Genomic DNA, 15,424 nt, shown 5'->3' with positions numbered 1-15,424 from the left:
ATGTGGGAAGAATGATCTTGATGTTGGGGAAGTCCAGAACAAGGGATCACAGTCTAAGAATAAGGGATATGCCATTCAGGACTGAGATGAGGAAGAATTTCTTCACTCAGAGAGTTGTGAACCTGTGGAATTCTGTCCCACAGGAAGCTATAGCGGCCAGTTCATTAGATATATTCAAGAGGGAACTGACATGGCCCTTGCACCTAAAGGGATCAAGGGATATGGAGAGAAAGCGGAAATGGGATGCTGAGATTGCATGATCAGCTATGATCTTATTGAATAGTGGTACAAACTCAAAGGACCAAATGTTTACTCTTGCAACTATTTTCTGTGTTTCAATGTTTATAGTTTATATATTCAGCCACCACTTAATTTACCAAAATTGTGGTGATAATGTCTGTGATGTTTTAATATGTAAAATTATAAATTACCAACAATCAGGAGGATATATAAACAGGTCCACTGCAAGGCTTCCAGTTTGAGCCTAATAATGGAATACTAACAAAAAATCAGTTAACTTTACTGTGATTGAATTGTCCTATGAACTACAAGAAGCCATTGATTTGATGAGATTCTGAGCTAGAGAGAAAAGGAAGGGCTTTATAATGCTTGGGGTTTGGGAGTGTGAAATGAAGGTGTAATTGAAGATTAAATAGGAACATAATGGATGTCCTAGTAATTGCAACAGCTATTAGGTGCAAATAAACATTCTGAAATAATTGTTCATTGTACTATCCGCATTGCCGGAGTGCTTTATTAATTATATTGCAGTAATATTTAACATTTTTACAAATGCACATCTTTACTAACCAGATGAAAAAGAAATGTAAAATTGTCACTTGGTAGTACAGAACTTGAATATTGCTGAAAAGACGGACAGGTTGCTGAAGCTTTTAATCTTGTACACTTCTAACAGTAATATTTAGAATTATTCTGCAAGTGCTGCCCAATCATGGAATCACATCTAACAAGAAACATTTTGCTTTAGGGTTTGCAAGTACAGATTACTCATGTATATTCAGTACTTTGTTTAACATGGGCATTCAGAGAAACACACTGTTTCATTTGCTCAGCCAATCAGTGGAGCATATGACCTAAGTACCTAGTATTACACTGGTACTTAAATTCATACATACTGTTGGTCAATTGTGAGGTAGGCAAAAAATCTTTCAGGAAAAATGACAGCATTCTATTGGTGGAAAAAAAAACACTTGCATGGCCATCTTTGGTTGTTCATAATAGACAAGAGTTCAAAATGTAGTTCACCAGCTCGTTTTTCCAAAACCCAAAATAAAACATTAACTGTTAGCTGTGATTTTGCAATTCAGATACACTGGCTGAACAATTTTGAGCATACTAAGAGCTACATTAACAACTGATTTAATTTGTGGCTCATTTTTGCTTTCTAGAAGCAACATAAATTCATATATAGTAGCTGATAAGTGCAAACAAGAGAAATATATTCAAGCCTTGAGCCTTATTTGTATTATCTGGGCGCTGAAGTGCCTATTGTTTATCATTGCTCTCTGCATGGCCAATCAGACCTCACTTGTCAAATTAGCACCCTTTATTCCTGTAGTGTATTTTGTTGCGATTGTTTGAAATTTGGCATTCACTCAGTTATCTTGATTCATGCAATATGAGCAGCTTCAGCAACATGTCTCTTTATTCAGCAATATTCAAATGTAAAATTTTAATCTAGCTCAACAGATTTAATTGTCATTACTTGCAATGATGAATATGCTCATGAAGCATAAGCTCAAAATACAATAACAAAAAAAAATAAGTGCTGTAAAACAAGTATTTACAAGTATGTACCAAATATTTATTCCTTGTACCAAGGAAAGTGGTTAACAAACATCTTCAGAAGGAAACAAGATGAATGTTGTCCACACTGTGATACCAATGAGTACCAAAGCTTAAAGAGACAGAATGCGAATTGCTGGCATACACAGAATGTATTTTGTCACAATATTGTTTGAATAGTTTGAAGCAGTTGAACTGAATTGTTGAACCAACAGTATGGGACATTCTGAAAAAGTGGAAGCAACTTCAATAGCATGTGGATCCACAGTTATGGATTTGAAATGTATCCCAGATGGGTTAAAAGGTATACTGTCTCCATGATTAGCTGATGTGCTCAGAGATTAAGCTATTATTTCACAAGTTTTGACTCCAAACACATGGTCCAATTTAATTCTGTGATTTTTAAAGTGTATTCAGGTGCAGTGATGTGACTTCAAAAAAAATAGGTTTCAATGCATTTCTTTTTCAAAGCACAATGCTATTACACATCATTGATTCCAATTAGCTGAGCTACTAGAGTGGGATGGTCCACCTCTCACAGTTCTTTTAGATAAAGTGAAACACCACTTAAACTAACAAGAAAATTTAAAAATTGCACTGTTCTCTTACTACTTACAACCAAATATCTGCATGTTTAAAAAAAAACAATGGTGGCAATTGTTTAACTACCTTCATGGCAGGATTGAGGAACTTGTAGGTATGATTCAGGAAAGTATCTCCAAAACAGAGCTTGTGTCGTGAAACCTCTATGTTCCCTAAAGTGCCCGCATGCTTCTAATAATGCTTCTAATCTTCATAAGCAAAGAAAATATATCATTTCTCCACACTGAAACGTTTTCGTCAAGCTTTCTAGTAATAACCATTCCAAGAAAACATTATGGAAAGCTGATTACGATTGTTCAACACAAAAAGAAAACACCTTTTCTATTTCTAAACGTCTATATCTAACATAATTGTGCTCATAGTGCTTTCAATTAAATGCTTTCTACAACGTGGGAATCTATCAGACAATTCTTACTTAAGAATACAAAAACTTGATGAATTCCAAAACATGGGATGTGGATTTTTATCATTGCACTTAGAGCAAAACATCTCTTGGACCAAACTGATCCATTTTATGGCTGGTGTTAGACGTTAGTTAAAAATTATTTTAAAAGAAAATGGATAATCTTGCTTGAGAAAGTTAGCAAGAGGGTCAAATGATATTTTTCTCAACAAATCACAGTTTTAAAAAAAACTTAAAGCTCAAAATCTTAAATCAAATTTCTGTGGAATGTTAACTACTGTACACATTCAGATAGCACCAGATAAGAATATCATCATACACTGTGACTACCTTGACTAATTTTTATTTGGTCCCTAATAGTGAATGAGAGTTCACAATTTATACTCCATATTTTGTTTTGCATAAACTGATGGCTTATCAAAAAGTATCGAAAATGCTAAGACTCCCAATTGGTATCGGCGTTTTATGAATATCACAAACACACTTGCAGATAAGGAGCAATCTGTATTTGCAATGTGATGATAATATTATGACTGAATATTATCTGATGCACACCACATTTTCAGATTTTGTTCTGAAATAGGTGAAATATGATATTACAGAAAATGTTTTGTATTAGCTAACATCTGTGCTACAAAGTAGAACGTGGTTTTGTGGTTTAAAATTAAATTATACTGAAACGAAGTAACTAAGAAATTGATTTGTTCCTTGCTGCACTAAATTGTTATGAAATCATGTTCAGAACTAAAGCAATTCTTGCATTGGAAGAATTAAAGTTTGTTCTTGATCCTGTCTCTGTTTCATTAGAATCCAATATAGTTTTGTCCATACTTTTTGAGTTTATCATGGTCTGTGGTTGTACTCACTTTCAGAAATGTAGCCTTCAAACAAAGCATTTGTCTACAACAAAAATGCACAAATTCCCTCTGATTCCTGTTCCATCTCTTCATTTTCGAATTATACCCACGATTGTAGGGAAACAATTATTTTATAATTGTGACCCTATAAACTATGTTTTACAAATAGAGGAATGTGTTCAGGGCTAATTTGTGCAGTTACAATAATGCACTGCAAATGGTTATTACAATAGGAATTTAGATGTGAAGCAGTGTAAACAATTGTTCTGTAATGTAGATGTGCAATGAGGTGGTCTCAGTTTGCTGAATGCTGTGCAATTCAGTTTGGGTACATTAGTGCAACCAAAAACAGGTAGGTTGAATCCCAGTGTATCAGTTGTAGATCCTTGAAGGGTGAGATTTAAGTTACAGGTCCATCATTCATTATTATACACAAAACAAAAAAAGTGCACAAATACAATTCATGTTAAGTTGAGCACAGTATGCTCATTGTCTTAGCTTATTATCAAACCTTTTTGTCCAATAATATTAAACATCAATAATGCATGTCTTCTCTTCCAATAGATTAATATCAGTTACAAATTCAGAAGAACAATTGTCACATGTGGCACTTAGAATGATGGATCACAGATAATCTGGACTGAAGAACGTAACAAGAAAAATGGTTAAACATGCTTAATTATTAAAAGTAACGGCAAAAAAAAGTCAGGGGAAAATATAACTCAGTAAAAAGTTGTGCAGACATAAAGAAATTGTTTCTCTTTGAATTCTGTTTAAATTGACAGATTTTTGTTTGAAAACTGGACACAATCCCTTCGGGCAGTCTTTGTACAAGAAAGTAAACAAACTTTGTTATAGTCCAATATGCCACGTGAATAATGATTCGTTTATGAAGGTAATGCGATGCAAAGAATCAATCATACTTGGGGTAAAATCCAATTAATGCAGCTTTGATATTTAATGAGGACAAGATGTTGCTGATAGTAAAATTAATTCAATGGCAAAAGTTACATTTAAAACCACTTTTAAATTTAATACTAGTTGATTCTAACTTTGAAGATGTCTTCTGAAATTCTAGTTGATTATATTATTGTAACATTATAGGCTATTCATTTACCCACTGATCGGCTTTGTTGATTATATTAAAGGGGATGGCTAGTACCTGGTAAATGTTTTCAATATAAAATACTTAGTTCCTTTTCTTTTGTATAGTTGTGTTTGCCATTGCTTTCACAGGAACAACAATAGCTTCTAGTAATAGCCTACTCTGTAGCCTTGAATTCGTTTGAGGCTGTCATTTTTCAAGAGGGACATAGATCACATCAACTGCAAAATATTCTTAATGGCTTTGTGTTATGCAGGATAGAGATGGGCATAGTTTTCTAAAGTAGCTTAGCCTGAGGTTGTCTGCAAACAGGGAAAGACTTTTTTATACAACTTCAGAAGACAACTTATAACTCCTAATAGATATCTATCCATTAAAGTTGTGCTGATTTTCAATGATGCATGCACCAAAAATCCAAATTAATTTCATCACACTAACACTCTTTCTTACATTCCCTGTGGGCCTAGATATATTTGGGTAGACATTGGTATGCAATCACAAATTTGTGGGACTACTTTTAAAGTCAAAGAGAACAAATACCAAAGAACAGAGATTGAGTAGTTTAAAATTGCATAGTGGATCTAGCACCTGCTGAAAAACCCCAACAAGAAACTAATTAGCAATGAAAGATGTAGGCATTGGGAAATTATCTAAAGGTTGCTGCCGATGAAGTATTAATACCTTTCTTTCGGAAAACTGTCAATGAAATCACAACCAGAATTAGCAGTTTATATGAGAACACTGATGAGGCCCAATGACTAAATCCTATTGATCTTCAGGCCTCACAGTTCAGGGATGTGTTAGTTGAAATAAGGCCCAGGCCAATTTCTGGCCATTATTTAGTTTTAAGACAGCTGCAGCTGACATAAGTTTCATTTGTATTTTTTTAGATCATTTAATGGAGCTGCACACAATCCTGTCAAAGTGGATTGTTCATGGTCTGTGGGAGGAAAAGACTTGACAGGACAGATTACCTTTTCCCATCCAAAGTATTTTACTGAAATGGTCATCTGCTTAGGGTGCAAAGCAGCCTTGTGTTAAATGGTTTAGACATAGACATGTGAAGCTAAAGATCAAACTCAACCTCTAGGGTCACAAGTGATATGTGACTTGATTATAAGCATTTTTGACATTTGATTCACCCTTTTAAAACAACGTCGGAAACAATCTGGGGTTAAATATTTTGGGCTTTGCTCCACTATGAAAGATCTGTAACTTATGTATGGCATTTCAAAGATGGTGTTTATGTCCCCATTTGCCTCTAGTCATGTTGCTTGCCAATTGCCAGCAGTTAATCGTTAGCATGTTGTCCTGTCTGTGTTTCCTGCTTGCTAATCACAGTACTTTCATTTAGAAGTTATTCTTGAGTAAGTTTGAAAACAAAGTCAATAATTCAAAAATGAAAATATGATTTTCTTTTCTCCTTTGGATAGTGAATTATTCAAATAGGTGGTTATTTTGTCAAATGTCCAGTGTATCACTCACTTCAGTGTGATAATGCCTCTGATCTTTTCAAATACCTCTTCTTCACAGAGAAGAAATGTAATTTTAAACTGTTAAGGGTGAATCTAATCTCGGATTGGAAGGATCAATTTCCAGTGGGATCATCTGCAAAATTCTTTAAAAGCATTAGCTTTTTAAAAATAAGAATAGGCGTGAGAGAAAGATTATAGCACATAGTGTTTTGGGTAAGTTACTTTCCAGTGTTTCAGAGCTCTAAAATTTCTCAGTAATATATTATTTTAAAACTAAATTTGTAGCAAAACCTCACCCCTTCCTTAAGAGGTTGTGTTATGTTTGGATCAGGATAATTTAATGGAATCCAATCCCAAAAGGTTTGCAATTGGGTTTAGCCTAATTTATTCCATGTGACAGATGGGTATTAAATTACGAGTTCAGTGCATGTGTGAAGTTCTTTTCTTCCCTGTAGGGAATGGGTGGATATTTGCATTGTGGGCTCATATGAGTCTCCTGGTTTGCAATGTTAATTCAAATGCCAAGAAATGGACATTTTACTCTAATCTTACGAAAACACACTACTTATACTTGAGTATTTGCTGTAAAATAGCTGAAAAGTAACAAATATAAATTGGTGCCTAGATTTTAACTTTCCAGACTTGATCTTTCACTAGTTGGCATTGTGATCATTTTCACCAAGTATGGAGATGGCTTTTTTTCCCACAAAATAAGAAGGCCAATAGAAAAAGGCTAAAGGACAGAAAAAGGCTAAAGGGCTGATGTCCATCCTCCAGAGACACTGTACACTCATCAAAGTGTTACAGAGGGAGGATGGGACGAATTGCATGGGGAAATTTAACTTGCTCTGTTTCATGGTCATAGAGCAGCAGAGGAGTTTAAAATGGAACAGTCCCACTTCATCTTCTGTTCCCTCCTGTACCTCTGTCACTCTGCCAGCTTTGGTGGGAGATGAGGTGCCTGTTGAGCTCAGCAAAAAGTGGATGACTTAATTTAAATGAGGCATGGGATACAAAATGTCGTTGGTGGAGTTGGAAACATTTTTGGCCAATACAACAAACCCCTCCCATGGGCCTGCCTGCTCTGGATTAAAAAATGATTGCCATGATTGTCCCCTCCCAATAAGAACTGACACTTACACTAAGTGTCAGTGAGGTTCCACAGTCTGGGCTGTAGACCCACGATTTTGTGAACCGCACTGCCTGCAAGTGTGGTTCCTTGGCATGAGTGCATGACTGCGGAATCAACTACCGTTCATTCAATTATGCCATAATTGGTCCATTTCCAAAGAATTTCTAAAATGGGATTTAAATCACTCACATTGTTGCTCTAGGTTAGGCAATAGAAGGTGGGTCCAGCTTTCACGTGAGCTTATTATTACTGAGGCAGTCAAGGCGAATTTAACATTAGTGAGCTGCGGCTTTCATTAATAAATAAAGATTGAATTAAAGGTGCATTTCATCATCAATTCACTGAACTATTCAAATTGTTCAAATACCTCTGTTCTCACTATGTTCTTTGAGTAATAACTAAATATCAACATGTACAAACTACTATAAAATTCTCAGTTACTAGGCTTTAGTCTCAAAAAGCATTAACACTTTTTCAGACATGATAACTATTTTGAATTGTTTCGTGTTGCTTCAAATAAATAGGGATGGTTTAAGAAGAATTGTAACTAGTTGGCTTTGTACATAGTTTTTCAGTTTGATAGAAAAGTAGATTCATGGCATAACTGGGACTTCCTTTCTCTGTTCTCTTACCAAAATACACGTCAGAAAGATTTAGGCAGCAGATATTGCTCAGACAAACTAGTGATTGTGTAATCACCATAGTTGTAGCCTGCAAGTCTGATCTATGAGGCTAATGTCAAAAAGATGTAACTAAACACCATGTGGAGATGCTTACTAGATCATTCTTACTATGAATCTTAAAAGATGATGCTAGATAAACAAGAACTCATATACATGGAGGAATAATGTCTGAAAAATAGACCAAGCTATGACATAGACCATGAAAATTACAACTTATAATTTAATCATCATAATGGCTCATATTGAGAAGGGAGTTCAGATGATAGCTTGTTGCTCAATATTGAAATAATGGAAATTTCAGTATGTTGTGCTGATCATATTAACTCATCTTTAATCTCAATTCATAAAGTTTGATTTTCAGTGCAAATAAACAATTTTAAGAAATAGAGGCTGCATTATGGGATATGTCCATAGTATACCTTGGAGGCTTCCTTTTAGTGGTGGCCATACTGTTTGGTGCCTCAATGTAGTTGCTAATTTGCAAATCATGTTAGATTGCTAAATCTTGCCGGTGATAATAGATGAAGACTATATACAAATATATTGTAATAAAATTCAAAAAGTTCAAAAATTTTTTTAGCAGAATCTTCAAATTGGTACCAGCAAGTTATGAGAAAAGCATCAAAGCATTCCCAAGCTATTAGCACGTTAATTGCATATTTCCCTTTTTCATAACTAAAGTAAAAAAAAGAGCATTTTGATAACTATTAAAATGAAAAGCAATTTGTCTTTTTTTTTTCAAAATTATCTCTAATTCCAAGGTTACGTTGATGTTCCAAAAGTCCTGAATGGAGTGAATGATTTTATTTTCTCTGCCAGCATTCTCCTGATGAAAGACAGTATTTAGAGGATGGGGTTCAGGTCTGTTCTCTGATTGGTAAGCTGGGTGAGAGTGGAGCTCCCTACAACCTCATTGACGGCAGTTGAAGTGCTAATTGAATTGTGCTGGATGACTTGCTGTTGAGAGCAAGCAGGGATGGGACTTCCCGGCTGACTGTTCTCAGGACCTGGGAAAAAAATAACACTGAGAATTAATGTTGGTCAAGACATGGCTTGAAAGGATTTTCAAAACACTTCTTTTTTCAAACAACATGTTTCAAACTGGTCAGCTTGAAAAGTGTATGGCGCAAAATAGAATGTGCTAAACTATATTCCACCTGTATATTCTTTTAAAATTACTTTCCTTTTGCAAAATGCCTCACTGAGCTGAAAGTAACATTTTGTAGTGAATTTAAAACAGCCATTACTTCAAGTGTACTGACAGATCAGGAAGAAATGCCAGATACGTACTGGAAAGCTGAAATGAAACCCTGTAAATATAGAGCATGCTGATCAAAAGGTAAAAAGGGAAGTAGGTTAACATTTCTGCTAATGATTTGTCACCCAAAAGATTGAACCAAAAACTCTAACCAATTATGTTTTTCTCAAAGGCTCAACTCATTGTGCATTGTTTGGATAGCTTCCTTATTTTTATCACTCTGGGTGCCATTTTCATTTAGAAATAAAGTTGAGAATCTTGCAGAAGTGACAGTGGTCTTAGACACAGACTGCATAGCCTGAGTGATCCCTGTAATGCAACTTTTTGATAAATCTCACGCATTATTTGCCACTCAGGCACTTAATAGGCCAATGGTAGATTTTCTGTAGAATCAAGGACTCTGAGGCAAATGTCCTGCTTGGTGACAGCACCAATCAATGTACAGCCAGCAAGCCTTGTGTAGTCAGCAGAGTAGGTGTCTGCTTCCGGTACTAAGCTTTACCTGAGGTTCAGATTGGGAAAGGATCCAGCTGAAGGTGGGAGCTGCTGGAAAAGCCATCACAGGGCAGAGGATACAAATGAGGGAGTTGTGAAAGATAATTGGCAGAGAGGAAGGTGGTACTTTCATGGGCATTTCCATTTCCCACGGCAAGATCGTTTGATCTGGCATCAAGTACCTTTGCACAGAAACCTCCCCCCATAGGATCCTGAAAGTGACATCACCAGGGTTTCCTTGTCATGATCAGCACTTGGAGTACCTCTGTGCATCACTTGGTTATTTGCAACAGTAGCTGCTTGATGCCCTGAAACGGTCAGTTATTGGCCTCTAATTTAACAAGGAGTAGAGCTGGATGTACACAGCAGGCCAAGCAGCATCAGAGGAGCAGGAAGACTGACGTGTTGGGCCTAGATCGGCCTCTCCTCAGTCTATCCTTCTCCGAGCAACACCAGAAAGCATTTTGTGTCCTGCATAAGCATGGAAGAAATGAGCCAGCTGAGTTGTGGAGCTTAACACTCCAGTTGTGCCCTTTCTTATTTTACAGACAGCTAAATATGCATTCTGCATCAGGAAGGATCCTCATCAGCTCTACCTGAAATGATCTACCTTCAGGTTGGCTGCTGACTGATCTTCATTGGCTATCACTGGGTTTACAGTGTTTGTAACACTATTTAAAATTGATAAAGTCCACCAGTGGTGAAGTGGCAGGTTCTAAAGTATGAGGGACTGATTTCAAGAATTCTGTTTAGACCACTTGCTTCCAGACATTGGTGCAGGTGTTTGCATCCTCCTTAGGCCTGCAGTATGACATAGGCATAAGTGACATTGAGGAGAACATTCTCAAAGATGAAGGAGGAATAGCGGAAGAGAGATCTCACCAAGAGGCCCATTTGGTCAAAGATCCTCATGAAGCCAATCTTCGAACTCCGACCTCAACTTTAGCAAGAAACAATGCTTCAGAGATTAACTGAGGAGGTAATTGAAGGTCTGCCATTGAAGGTCGGCCATTGTAGCTTTAGGGTAGGACAAGGGATGCCATTATCAATGGGCATCAACTTTAAAGTATTGGGCTCCTTTTAGGCAGGAACAGAAGATAATTACACTATCTCCCACTTTGCCATTTACTGTTACAAAAGAGAAGTCACAAAAGTCCTGTACCCAAAGAGAACTGAATGCATTTCATTCTCTCTGCCTAGAGAGAAACAGGTGGAATGCACAATTTTATTGCAGGGTCCCCGTGGTGTAAGGTGCCACTGACTGCAAACATGTCATTTTGCAGCCACCACATGTTAATTTTGAGATGTACCATTACTGGATGAGATTCCACTTTTTTAGTCATCTAGTGTCAGATTTAGCATGTACAGGTCAATGCTCAGAATTTTGGCAGAACTCAGAATGCCTTCATTCTTCAACAGGTTTCCTTATCATCTGCTACTTCAACCATAACAACAACTAGTGGGTGGCTATTGGGCAATAAGGGCTACCTGCCAATCATGGAAACCATGCTCTCATATAAAATGGGACTGAACAATCCAGTGGGTTGATTTAAATTTCTTCCTCCACCTGCAGTCCTCCAGAGGAGCTCTGCAGTACTTGTCAGCGGGGGTGTCAAGATGTGTTGTATCTTCTGCAAGCTGCTGAACCTTACCATCATTAGAGCTCAATCTTTTTTCATTGGACAGACAGTGACATGTTGAACAAGAGAAGTGGGGGCAAAGGGAGGAAGAAACCTGAATATTCCCTTTTTGACTGGGCTGTCCAGAAATGGCTTTTCTGTCAGCAGTAGCTCATTCACTGACAATCCCACGCCTTATTTTCCCTCTCCCGTTGAACATTACAGTGTCCACTTGACAAGACAGAAGAAGCCACCACAAAAGAGACAATCCAAACTGAGAAAGCAATTAATCCTAGATTCCATTCAAAAGTTTAACTAGCTCTTCCATTTATTTATTTATTGTCAGCCTTCCATGTGTCTTTGTTTATTGTACACCAGTTTACCAGTCCATCAGCTGAATAATTGGCAAGGAACACATCCTTCTGATGTTAAAATAAAAACAGAAAATGCTGGGTAAACTCAGCAATGTGACTCAGACCTCTGCTGTGACTCGAAATTCCAATGTGGCATAAAATATACAGTCATGTTATTTATAAGTATTTAATAATTTGATTATTGAAACACTCAAAGACACACCATTTAAAAACACTGGGGATAATTTTCAATTTACCACAGGGGCATGGACTAATGTTGCAGATTATCATAACACTTATCAATTTTAATGGAAAATTGGTACATCAGCCTCTCTGAAATTAAGTGCCAGTCATAAGCTGAAAATTCTCTTCAATTTTGTTTTGGATGAGTTGAGTTTTACTTACTCAGGTAGCTTTGCGTCTCCTCTTGCATTGTTGTGATTGGACAGTCTTTATGCGTCAACAACAGTTGCTTCAGCTGTGTCACTTCATTCTTCAAGAGAGAGACCTCATTCTGTGAATACATTTGACAAACGTGAATAATTTGAAGCTTTTCACTCCAAAACCTTGTGTTCAGTTCCATCTGAAATTGTTGCATTATTGATGGTAATTTTGAAGCCATCCCCCCCAACTCCACCAAAATCAAGTGGGTTTCAGTTGCATAGAAAGAAAAATGACAAAAGTCTCAAAATTAAATTCAACCTACATCAATTTTATCAAAAATCAACTATTTGTCAATTTATCGATTTGGAAACTTTCAATCAGATTCTGTTGTTACATTCATAAATATATGGGGGAAACCCATTCTTCCAGATTTCCTGAAAGCAAAACAGTGCCTCCTCTGATATTATTTTCCTGTCAATATCAGGGCATTATCCCTGTTCTGCTAAAATGTTGTGCACAATAGATTTTGGCAGTCACGAACCCACAGGTCTAGACACACAGGCCAAAAATGCTTGAAACTGCTTTAAATGAAAAACACCTCTCTCCAGAAATAAAAATTAAAATAAAAGAAACATTTGCATTTTATAGTATTTTTTCACAACAACTGGACATCTACAAGCACTTTGCTCAAGCAAACTAGAAGGAAAATAATATTTTTGATGCCTTGGCTAGGTGAAACTTTGGTTGCAGCTTGATTGCAGAATGAGAAGATGCTAAAATGTATTAAAATGTTATTTTTCTGAACCGCAATAACCAAAATCAACAGAAAATTTCAATATTTTAGTCATTGCTACTTACAAAAGCAGTGAATGCAGGTAGAAGCACTTGTACAGTGATGGTTTCCAATTATTATATAAACTGCCATGCAGTGGGTAACATTTTAGTCTCTGAGTTACAGAGTTCTGTGTTCATACCCAATTCAGGGCTTGAATATAATCATCAAAGCCAGCACTCCAATCCAGCAGTGTGCGGGTGCTGTCTTTTGGATAAGATGTTACCGGCTCCATTTTACTGCTTTGGTAGGTGTAAAGGATACCATGGCCCAAGTCTGAAGATGAGCAGTGGAGTTATCTCCAGTGTTCTGGCCAATATCTATCCTTTAATCAACATCACAAGAATAGATTATTTGATCATTATCACATTGCTTTGGGAGTTTGCTGCGTATATACTGGCCGCAACATTTCCTGCATTACAACATGACGACGTGTCAAGTACACAAAATTGGCTGTAAAACATTTTGAGACATCTGGTGGGTGGGAAAAAAATACTAGATAAATGCAAAAGGAGGAGTCCTGCAATAATGTCTTTGGGAGAGATTTTTGGAATCCTGGACTAGTCTGAGAATCTAGTCTGATATCAATGCCCATAATGAGTTACAGGCCCCAAACAATGCTTATTGGTGAACCCCAGTTTCTGACTGGCACAATTAGACAGTAAAAGCGCAGAGGCACACAGGTAGTTCTAGGGATGAGAGACTTAGCATGATGTGGATACCCTAGGATACCAGTGGGTATAATTTTGTACTTAACTTTTTCAAACTTTTCTACCATTTCAGCTTTATATCTGCTATAACAGGTCAGAATATGAACAGCTCACATGACCTTCAATTGTGATTCAAATTTGTTTTAGATGCACATCATGATGCATCAAGTTAGGTGTAACAATGAGGCGCTCACCCAATTCAGCCATGCCCTCCAGCAGAAGATCCTGGGCAATATAGTAGCAGCAAGCATCACAATAGAAACGAGGTGACAAGTGCAGCACGGCTATTTCAGAGCTAACACCATAGTGTCCTCCATAATAAAATGTGAGGCAGAGAAAGCATCTCTGATGAAGGGTCTAGGCCCGAAACGTCAGCTTTTGTGCTCCTGAGATGCTGCTGGGCCTGCTGTGTTCATCCAGCCTCACATTTTATTATCTTGGATTCTCCAGCATCTGCAGTTTCCATTATCACCATAGTGTCCTCGCCAGTTAAAAGGAGCATACATGGGGACTAGAAAGGAGTTTTCGACAGGAAACCCAGGAGCACGGAACACCCTTCAGCTTTAACTGCTTACATTTAAACTTCTTCTAATCTGACAGCCAGACTAATTGTCTGGCTGTCTTTCAGCCAAAAAAACCTGCAGCAAAAGAAGCAGCAGAGCTTGGATAGGGATGGAGATAGGTGAGACAGTGGTTGGGAGGTGGAATGGCAGAAACAGATAATGTGGGCTTTGCTGGGTAGCTGGTTAGGCTGCTAGAAACCCTCCTGCTCCTTCTGGCCCAAAAGCACTATTGTTAAATACTTGCCTAATAAATTCAACTCTTTCTTCTCTCAACTATCAGGTTTTCAAAAGGTGATTCAGTTATCAAGGTTTAAAAATATTTTTTAAAAAGGAATTAATGAATGGCATGTCTTCTGACAGCATATTGGAGCTTCCAGCATTTGTTGTCATTGTGAAGGTGGAGGGAGGGGTTTGAATCTGAATTATAACTTTTTAACTCCTATCTGGCTCAAATTTGTCCATTTTGGGTGATAAATATGACCTCATATAATTCAGGTCAACATATGATTGAACCAGTGTTTAGGCCTTTCTTGAGCTGTTCATTTGCTGATTACACAATTCTGCTGCTGCAGTCAATCAAGAGAACCTACCACACATATGCTGACAGAACTAATCCCAAATGTTCTCATTTTTCTGAACCCCTGAATTTCAAGATCAAGCAGCTATGTAATAAAAAGCTTGTTGTAAACTCCTTTGAAGTGGTAAGAAACCATTCAAGCCTGAATACACATCTACAGAAACACATGTAGTTAATACATGAAACGACATTACAAGTCAGACATAAACCAACATACATTGCTTCTTCTCCTAAAAGTTACTTGTGACTTTGTCAGAAAGAGAATAAGTTTTCAATGTTAACTCAAGTTTGCTAAAAGTAAGTAATAAATAATATCTTCACCATCTCGAGCCAAAATTGTGACTTATTATTTGTGTTTATTAAATGTGTTTTGATCTTATGTTCGTTACTTTCACAAAAATATTTATTTATCATTTGGAATGAGGTGACATTTTCATTAAAAAGTGACGTACAGTAATTTCACTTAAATAGGATTGTTTGTAATATTGCAAAGTAAACTTTAACACTTGTGTGCAGTTTATTAATTCGTTTAGAGAGTGAAGAAGAAACAGGAGACCTAACATAAAATG

The 15,424-nt window shown here is 36.9% G+C and overlaps 1 protein-coding gene across 3 annotated transcripts in view; it reads right to left on the bottom strand.

Moving 5' to 3' along the window:
• Positions 1-557: 557 nt before the first annotated feature.
• The window catches only part of creb5b (cAMP responsive element binding protein 5b), a 415,327-nt gene continuing 400,460 nt past the window's right edge, over positions 558-15,424 (bottom strand). For 2 of the 3 annotated variants that reach the window (XM_048522115.2, XM_059654247.1), the window contains exons 11-12: positions 12,195-12,303; positions 558-9,071 (exon numbers count right to left, since the gene is read on the bottom strand). In XM_048522115.2, coding sequence (XP_048378072.1) covers positions 8,908-9,071; positions 12,195-12,303 — 273 coding nt within the window. In that variant the 3' untranslated portion in view covers positions 558-8,907. The remainder of the gene's footprint in view (positions 9,072-12,194; positions 12,304-15,424) is intronic. The other variant, XM_048522126.2, reaches the window with a different exon arrangement.

Source organism: Stegostoma tigrinum, chromosome 2, assembly GCF_030684315.1.
Source record: "Stegostoma tigrinum isolate sSteTig4 chromosome 2, sSteTig4.hap1, whole genome shotgun sequence".
Lineage (NCBI taxonomy): Eukaryota > Metazoa > Chordata > Chondrichthyes > Orectolobiformes > Stegostomatidae > Stegostoma > Stegostoma tigrinum.
This window is presented reverse-complemented; position numbering and strand designations above follow the sequence as displayed.